The sequence below is a fragment of the Arachis hypogaea genome, chromosome 16, assembly GCF_003086295.3.
Source record: "Arachis hypogaea cultivar Tifrunner chromosome 16, arahy.Tifrunner.gnm2.J5K5, whole genome shotgun sequence".
In the NCBI taxonomy this organism is placed as follows: Eukaryota; Viridiplantae; Streptophyta; class Magnoliopsida; order Fabales; family Fabaceae; genus Arachis; species Arachis hypogaea.
Window position 1 is genome coordinate 135579466 of NC_092051.1, and position 9420 is coordinate 135588885.

The 9420-nt window shown below is 36.0% G+C and overlaps 2 protein-coding genes across 2 annotated transcripts; both read left to right on the forward strand.

Moving 5' to 3' along the window:
* The first annotated feature begins 2327 nt into the window (after positions 1–2327).
* Positions 2328–3353, forward strand: LOC140180265 (uncharacterized). Its single transcript, XM_072220719.1, has 3 exons — positions 2328–2502; positions 2557–2814; positions 3022–3353. The coding sequence occupies exons 1-3, from the start codon at positions 2328–2330 to the stop codon at positions 3351–3353; spliced, it is 765 nt and encodes a 254-aa protein (XP_072076820.1).
* Positions 3354–4693: 1340 nt separating this feature from the next.
* Positions 4694–6820, forward strand: LOC112755149 (glycosyltransferase family 92 protein RCOM_0530710). Its single transcript, XM_025803065.3, has 3 exons — positions 4694–4991; positions 5079–6122; positions 6226–6820. The coding sequence occupies exons 1-3, from the start codon at positions 4856–4858 to the stop codon at positions 6753–6755; spliced, it is 1710 nt and encodes a 569-aa protein (XP_025658850.1). The 5' UTR covers positions 4694–4855; the 3' UTR covers positions 6756–6820.
* Positions 6821–9420: the final 2600 nt, after the last annotated feature.

A 9420-nucleotide genomic window follows, 5' to 3' on the forward strand; every position in this document is an offset into this window, starting at 1 on the left:
TAAATTTAGCCTTCAATTTCTATATTATATTAAATCAAACATGATATTTAAATATAACTTAATTTAAAATATTTTAAATTAAATACAATACAAAAACTTAATTTAGTTTCTGTCTCTCAGTTTGATCTTTCTTTCACACGCAACCTAAAAAAATGTAAAAAATGAAAAAAAAAAAAAAACTTAGAAAAAGGCACTTAATATATGTATAACAAGATTTTGTTAAACTTAGTTACTAAAATTATAATTCTATGATAGCGGCCTACTGTGACTTTGATTGAGCCGGTGATCTTAATGCTAGGAAATCGATTGGAGAATTTTGTATGTTCTTTGGTAAGAATTGAGTGTTTTGGTCTTCTAAGAAACAAAACACACATAGCAAAGTCAAGTACAAAAGCTGAATACAGAGCCTTAAGTTAATATAGTTGCATAATTGATTTAGATTAAAGGGGTTGCTTAGTGAGTTGAAGTACCTTATATCATCTGTACCTATACTGTTTATTGTGAGAATTTAAGTGTTGTATTATTGACTGCAAATCACATTCATTCTGCACCCCAAGACCAAATATTATGAGATTGACTTACACTTTGTGAGACAGTATGTGACAAGCATTGTAGGTAAACTTACAAAGGCTCTCCATTCAGCCTCTTTTCTGCAGCTAAGAGATAAGCTCATGGTGCATTGCGTAGCTAGTAGCTGAACCAACTTCCTCAACTTAATTACTTATCCCAAATAAAAAAGCAGAAGAAAGAGGTGAGGTCATGAAGGAGAATGTAGAAGTTAGTTTAAGTTTGTTAGTTTGAGTTGTTATGAGTCAGTTACAATTGCTAACTACTTTCCACATTAGAAATAATTAGATATAGTCAGAGATATTTTCCTCACAACTATGTATATATATCAGTTATATATTCTAACATTCAATCAATTTGGAACAAAAATTCACAAACTCAAAAGCAGAAGCTAATTCAAGGATATGCTTCCTCTACTCTCAATCTCTTCAAGTAACTCTAGTTTTTCTTCTCACTCACTTATCTTTGATCTGTTACTTTTCACAAACTGAAAAATTTGAACACAAACAATATAATTACGAAAGATTTAAATTAATTTGCTACCCGCCAAAAATTTTAATTAGTCCAACAATGCTACAAAAAGTAGGCAGTTCATTGAGTAATTTTTTGTCAAATATTTTGGGAACTAATTTAATCTTTAATGAATATTAAGTTAATTTCTATATTTCATAATTCAAATTGTTAGCGTTAAAACCTTTCTTAATAAAAGGTGATACTTTATTCCTTTTATTTTCTTAAAGTAAGTACTTTTATTGTAGTAAAAATTAGAAAAAGGTAAAAAAGAAAACCTATTGACTGGTCGGGTCGGTCTGATCCAAGGAATCCAGCATGCCTCCACGGGTCGAGTCAGGCTGATCCAAGGGATGGGATCGGTTCCTGCTGCTCCAACTGCGCTGCTAGGGGAACCACGCGTGTTAGAGATGACGGGCAGCGAGGTCGGAAAGCGGGAAGGGGCGGAGGATACGTCTTGCACGATGTAGGAGGTGAGGAACGATGCACTGCGGGAAGGTTGGAAGAGGGTGACCTGGGTGAGTGGGACGGATCTGAGCGCGAGGAAGAAGAAGAGAGCTCTGCGCCTATCAGCCGGAAATCGTCGAGGCGGAGATTGACTGACGGAGAAGTCGCCCGGTTGACTGATGGGTGTGCGCCGGTTAGGGACGGCATCGCAGGAGAGATGGAGGTTGCAGGAGGCGACAAAGGGACAACGGCAGGGGCTTATGGGTTGGGAAAATACATTGTCAGGGAGGAGGGGGCTGTGACGAATCATGAGAAGGCTCAACCGGTCGAGGGGGGAACCGGCATAGTGATGATGACTATCATGAAACAGTTGCTGGTGATGATGTAAGCACAGGGAAGCCAGGATTGGGAATTAATTTGGCTAGTGACAGGAATAGGCCCGTTCAGAATGTGGAGGAGGGGTATGGTGATAGAGGTAATCATAAAGGCGAACAAACACACCTTAATGATGATGAGATCAGCAGTCATGAGTATGCAAGTTTGGGTGAACAAATGCTGGAAAACCACAAGACATGGGAGCTAGCAAAAGAGTCTGGAGCAATGCTACTTGATGAAGAGGAAGACATTATGGCTATCCTCCAAGAACAGAATGAAGAGATTGCTCGTAAGAGAAGAGTGACAAAACAGAAGGCTAAAGCAAGATGAAGCAGGCCGAAGAATCTCAAAAAGGTGTGTAATTATATTTCAAAATGATTATCAGTTCATGAAATATTAGGGGGTTAAGGGGTGACGGGAAGTTGAGAATGGTAAAAGAAATCAAGAGAAAACATAGGTTGGATATGTTAGGTTTGGTAGAGACTAAAAGACAGCTAGTGACAAGGTTTGATGTATCGAAAATTTGGGGGAGTGGAAGCGCGGGATGGGAATATGTGGAGTCTGATGGTGTCTCTGGTGGTTTGTTATTAATATGGGATGATGGTTTCTTTAAAATGCGAAATTGCTATAAAGGTGAGCGATGACTGTGTGTTGAAGGGGTACTGTCAGAGATGTCTGTTAACTGTGCGTTTTTCTTGGTTTATGGGGCTCACACTAGAGATGAGAAACGTGTTGTGTGGGAGGAGCTGAGTTACATGGCTGGCTTATGTCCAAGCGCCTGTTGTTTTCTAGGGGACTTTAATGAGATTGGCCAAGTGGAAGAAAGGCGAGGTCTAGATAGCTTACCTCTGTCGGCACAGGACTATAAGGTTTGGGTACATGACATGGGTTTGGTGGACCTGCCAATTTCAGACCGTAAGTTTACATGGTTCAGAGGATAGTCATGTAGCCGTATTGACAGAGCTTTGGTTAGCTTGGAATGTCTTGAGGCATTCCCGGAGACTCGTTTGAGAGGTGGGTCACGGGGGTTGTCAGATCACTATCCTATCATAGTGGAAGAGAAGAGACTAAGAGTTGGACCGAGGCCTTTTCGAAGTCTGGATTCGTGGTTTACTCATGAAGGGTTTCTAAGGATGGTCAAGGAGGAATGGAGAGGGATGGGAGAGATACAATTCACCGATAAACTGAAGGCGTTGACGGTTCCTTTGGGGAGATGGCACAGAGACAACTTTGGTGATATGGACAAGAAAATTTTGAAGTTTGAGGAAGAGATTCAGAAGATTGATGACATGGTTGGCAATGGGAACTATGATGAGACAGTGGAAGCAAGAAGGAAGGCGTTAGTTAAGTGCTGTGAGAAATGGTATGTGAGGAAAGAATTACATTGGAAGCAGATGTCAAGGTCGAGGCTTGCAAAGGACATGGATAAAAATACGAGATACTTTCATAACTGAGCTTCGGCGAGACGGCGGAATAACATGATTGATACACTAGCTATTAATAGAAGATTGATAAGGAATCAAGTTAGGATTAAAATTGCCATCAGGAAATTTTACAAAGAATTATATCATCAAGAGAGGTCCCCTGAGATGGGTTTCAGAGATGGTCTGGTGGAAAGGATCAGCGAGGAGGATTCTCTTGCACTAGAGGTGCTACCATCACCTGAGGAGATTAAAGAGGCAGTGTGGGATTGTGAATCGTCCAAGGCCCCAGGATGTGACGGGTACAACATGAACTTCATAAAGAAGTGTTGGAATGATATAGGATCGGACTTCACGGCAGCGGTGTTGGGTTTCTTCCAATCTTCAAGGTTGCCACCTGATGCTAATGTCACATGGGTGGCGTTGGCCCCCAAGTTTCCTGGTGCTAAGGAAATAAAAGATCTGCGGCCAATTAGCATGGTGGGGTGTGTATATAAGGTAATCTCGAAGATGCTGGTTAGGAGAATGAGAGGGGTTATGCCAGGACTAATGGGCGAGACACAGAGTGCTTTTGTAAAGGGTCGGAAGATTCATGACGGGGCTCTTATCGCATGTGAAACGGTTTCCAGAGTTGGACTGAGAGCTCAAGTACAAAACAGGAGTGCAAGAGATGGATGGTGTGTTTATGCGCGATCATCTGGAACTTATGATTGGAACGGAACCGAAGGATTTTTCAGAACAAAGGAAAAGGAGTTGAGGAGATTATCAACATGTCTGCATTGAGCTATAAGGAGTGGTTAGGGGTTGACCCTTTCTGTTGTTGATGGCAATGCCGGAGATGACAAAAGGGTATCTACAGCTTCGTTTGTTTGGTCTATTTAATTTAGTTTTTAGTTATTAGTTTTTCTATGCTGCTGGTCCCTATGCTCCACCTGTTGTGTCGAGCTTTCATTCAAAAAAAAAAAAGAAAACCTATTGACTCTGATTTGTTTGAAATAATATCAAAACAACAAATAATTTAGTAAATTTAATTTAGCAACAAATGAATATGCATGATCTGATTTTTTTTTTTTTTACCAAAAATAGGAGACTCTAACCCGCAACTTTTTAATTGAGTATGAGGAGACTATATCATTTAAGCTATAACTCATTGGCATATGCATAATCTGATTAGTGTCCATGATTATACATATAAATACTAAAGTAGGAGAACTTAGCCGTAGCCACCAATAATAACAATCTAATGATTGCATTAGTGAATGCTACAATGTACATGGTGAAAAAAAAAAAAAAAGGAAGAAAGAATGGTTTTCAGTTTTATATATAGTTTAATTTCTCTCACACACTCCATTGTCCCTAATACTCACCAAATTTTCCATCCATTGAATCCCCACATTTCCCTCTTGTCTCTTTACCTCCTTTTACCCTCTTCCTAGAAGGGCAAAACTCAGAAAAAAGAAAGAGAATCACATCAAATGTATGTAAATTATTAACATGATGAAGCAGCCTAAAAATCACTACTCTCCTCCACTTTGATGAAAGGTCGTAAGAAATATAATAGTGGTGGCATTTCATGGAGCACGTTCTTCTGGTGCACCCTCATTGTTGTTATCTTTTCCGTCCTCTTCACCACCTTCACTTTCTCCTCCATTCGTCGCTTCTATTTCCCAGGTCCATTTCTTTCTTTCATTTCAACCTTATTTTCTCTCATTATTTTTCCTTTTATTTATTTATTTATTTATTTGCCACAATGAGCAGAATCATTTTCCCATAAAACAAGCTCAATATGGAGAAATTCAATCATGCAAGCAAAACACGAGAACTCTCCCACATTACGAGATATAGTTATGCTTCCAGATCAAGTTTTAATTTTCCTAAATTACCCTTCATCATTGTTTCATCACTTTCATTCCCAACACGAAATCCAATGCGTTTATTTTCTTGTTAACTCATCCAAGACTCGATTTACCCACACTCCAATCGAAGTCAATGTGATTCAACCCTATGAACAAATCATAAGGTGCCCAATGCATCCACATGGCTACACAATATCGGTGGCAACAAAATCAAAGGATCCAATTCCGACTAAAGATTTGTTCATCCATAACTGGGAAACGCTAGTGTATGAAGCCCTCTATGATCGTGACTACACCACCATCGTCTTTGTGAAAGGCCTCAATCTTCGTCCCGAGCGACTCGCTGAAGCATCCAAATTCCAATGCGTGTTTGGTTATGATTTCAAGAATCCCAAATTCATACTATCATCAGAGGCTGTATCTGTTGCTCAAGAGATTGTTCGATGTAGAACACCCATGAGCATTTTGAGTGGACAAGCCCAAGCCCAAGCCCAAGCCCATGCTATCAAAGTTTCAATTAAAATTAACGGTGGGGAAATCTTCCCCTCCATAGCGAAGCCATCCCTTGAACCATATCAAAATTTTCCAAAACAAAAAGCTCATAAGATATGCCTATGCACTATGTTGCGCAACCAAGCGCGATTCTTGAAAGAGTGGGTGATGTACCATGGTAAAGTTGGGATTCAACGTTGGTTCATATATGATAACAATAGTGATGATGATATAGAGAAAGTGATTGGGATTCTACAGAGCATTGGATACAACATCACAAGACACTTGTGGCCTTGGGTGAAGACGCAAGAAGCTGGTTTTGCACATTGTGCATTGCGAGCTCGGTCATCGTGTGAGTGGGTTGGGTTCATCGATGTGGATGAGTTTTTCAATATAAGGGGAGGAGGAACCTTGAACAAAGTGATTAAGCTCTATTCCAAGGTTAAGAATTTAGGTCAGTTCTCGAGCTTTATTGTTCTATAGTCTTCATTAATCCCAATATATAATATTATACATTTAGTTGGACATGCACTTCTAACTAATAACATTGTTTTCAGGTGAGATAAGAACACGATGCTACAGCTTTGGGCCTTCAGGGTTGAAAAAAGTCCCACGTGAAGGGGTAACGGTCGGGTACACGTGTCGATTATTGGGAAGTGAAAGGCATAAGAGCATAATAAGGCCCGATGCCTTGAACCAAAGCCTAATCAATGTGGTGCACCATTTCCATCTAAGAACACCATTTGTGGCCATTGAACTTGAGAAGGGTGTGATGGCAATTAACCATTATAAGTATCAAGTTTGGGAAGTGTTCAAGGAGAAGTTCTATAGAAGGGTTTCAGCATTTGTGGCAGATTGGCAAGAAGAGAATAATGTGGGGTCAAAGGATAGGGCTCCTGGTGTAGGGACTAAAGCGGTTGAACCAAAAGACTGGTCTAACCGGTTTTGTGAGGTTAAGGATATGAGGCTAAGGAATTGGGTGTTAAGAAATTTTAGGGATCGGCGAACCCATCTTTTACCTTGGGAACCTGAATTTGAACGCCATTTTAAAAGAAGGCGAAGGAGAAACAACATAGACCGTTTATGATGTCATCACTTTCTAAATGTAGGAGAGTAACACTTCGAATTTTGTTTTGGCTCTATCCTTATCATGGAATCATGTAATGATGATGGAAAATGGTGTATAAAAGAAGAGAAATGTTTCCTAAAAAAAAATAACAAAAGATAGCCAAAACATCTCTTATTTAATATTTATTAATTATTATAATAATTAATAAATATTAAATAAAATAAATTTTTATTATTTTTTGTAGCATTACCGTACCGATTAAAAAAGTACCTAGTTTACGTTTTGTATAAAGATAACAACATAGTTTTAGAAAGTTTTTGCCTAATTGTATAGTTGTATTGTATATTTAATAAATATTGTCATGTTGAAATCTAATAAAAATTGTGGTGGGGGGCAAGTTAAATAATTCTTTAACATTTATAACAAAGGAATATACTAGTTCCTCTTTACAAAATTCAAACATGTCTATATTACAAACATAAAAATTAAAAAAAAAATATAGAATTCTTTGAATACAAAGTGCCTTATATATGTATCCTCTATATATAAATCTTTTTCAAGGACAAAAATAGCAATATGGATGTCAGTGGGGTAACGTGAGATAGATATTTGATTACCTGCTATATCCGTGTTGATGACAACCATCTGGGATTTTGTACAACTGGACTATTGGGACTAACCAACCATGGTTGGAGAACAAATTAAACTACCTAAGTTAAATGTTCTTCTTGTAGTTTGAGTTAAGTTGTTAATTATTGTTAGTAGCTTAGGATTCAAGCGCCACAATAATGAATCCAAATCTTAACCCTTTGTACAATTGTACGCTAAGTTATTTTGAGTTTTTAACTAAATGAACCAACTAAATCATCGTTTCCTGTTCCAACTTGTCAAGTTTACTTACAGCTCAAACATCAAAGCTCAAATGTTGAGAGTAATTTTTTTTTTATAGTTGTTATAGCGATGATCTTGCCCCAATAAGAAGGGAAGGAGTAGTTTTAGTACCAAAAACAAACATAAAAACAACAACAAAATATATATAACACATATTCTTTTATTAGCTTTTTATTTTTACCTATTTTATTATACACATTAAAATACTAAATATTAATTACACAATAATCTCTTTAATATTTCCATCCAAATTATTATGAATTAAAATTTTATTATTATTCTCTACATATAAAAAATACCTTTATTCACTTCTAACACTTTTAGGATTATTATCTGATTTTTCAATCTCTCCTTACCTCTAGATAAAAGTAAAATCTTTTGAATTAGCTTTTTCAAATCGAAGTGGTCTAACTTGATGGATAAAATTGTTGAACTTATTTTTCTCAAAGTTGAGCTTCTATTGAGCTTTTGATGATCTTGATTGTCACCCTAAAAAAGATTGTTCTGTTATTTTGAAAATAAAAGACTCCAGTAATGCTGGTGCTTTGTCCAACAAGCACTATAACTCACACAATAAAATCAGTTTACAATTATCCCTAAAAGCAAACTTTTGTTTCTCCTGAATAAATCCAAAATATATCCACCATGATCTAGTATGGAAAGTCAAGTCTGTTTTCTCCACAATGCTTATGTTTGCCAATTCTAAGAATCTTCAATTATTTTGCCTTTTAAAATCTTTGTTCCATTTTCTCTATTGATTCAAAGTCTTTTCTCATGCTTCACTCCACTTCCACTGAACCACCTGCTGTTTTCAAACATTCTTATATTCCTCGTTTTTTATGTAACCCATGTAATTGTAAAACATAGATTTATCCACCCATTTTTTTCCAATTTGCACACTTCTAACTTATACCATGCTAAAGTGGGTTCACCGTTATTAATTTATAGTTTTCTCCCGTAATTCATTGTTTTTGTTCTATATAGGTGCCTATTTATCTATCACAATTATGTTCTACTTAATACTTAATGAATGCTTTTATTCTTGAGTTAGAGGTCTAGTTGTTACTCAAATGCATGTAAAAATTCAACATTGAATTTTGACTTATTTTATACGATATGCTACTAGCCTATTGCATATTCCCGCTATATATATATATATATATATATATTACATGTTATCTTAATTAATGCATCTTTTACTTTTACTACAAAAAGATAATTTATTTACCATAAGATTTAACGACAGAATAATTTTAATGCCATAAATTTTGCTGATAATTATTTATCGACGACTTTTTTTGTCTGTCGTTAATTATCGACAGATTTAACTGATAAGAAATTTGACATTTAACTTAAATTTTATTTTTTTTAAAAAAATTATTTAAAAATTTAATATATAATTTTAAATATTTAAATTTAATAATTTTTAAACTAATAAAATTTAAAGTTTTACCACTTTTATAATAATTATTTATATATTTTTTAGTTAAAAATTCACAAAACAAGTTCAATTAAGCAAAAAAATCAAATTTAAAATTCTTCTAAAGAAGGGAGAGAGGCGGAAAAAAACAAAAAAAAAATCTTTTAAAAATTATATCATTGAAATATTTTTAAAAGAACTATAATAACTAATCCCTAAAAATTATCATAGTGAGTATATATAAATTTAACCATGCATGACAAAAGATACTATTCGAAGAAGCCTTAGTCATAAAAGTGTCTCTAAAAATAAGAGCAGCTAAAATGATATACGCACCAATATATAGAGTCTCCAGTTATACAAAAATGTTCC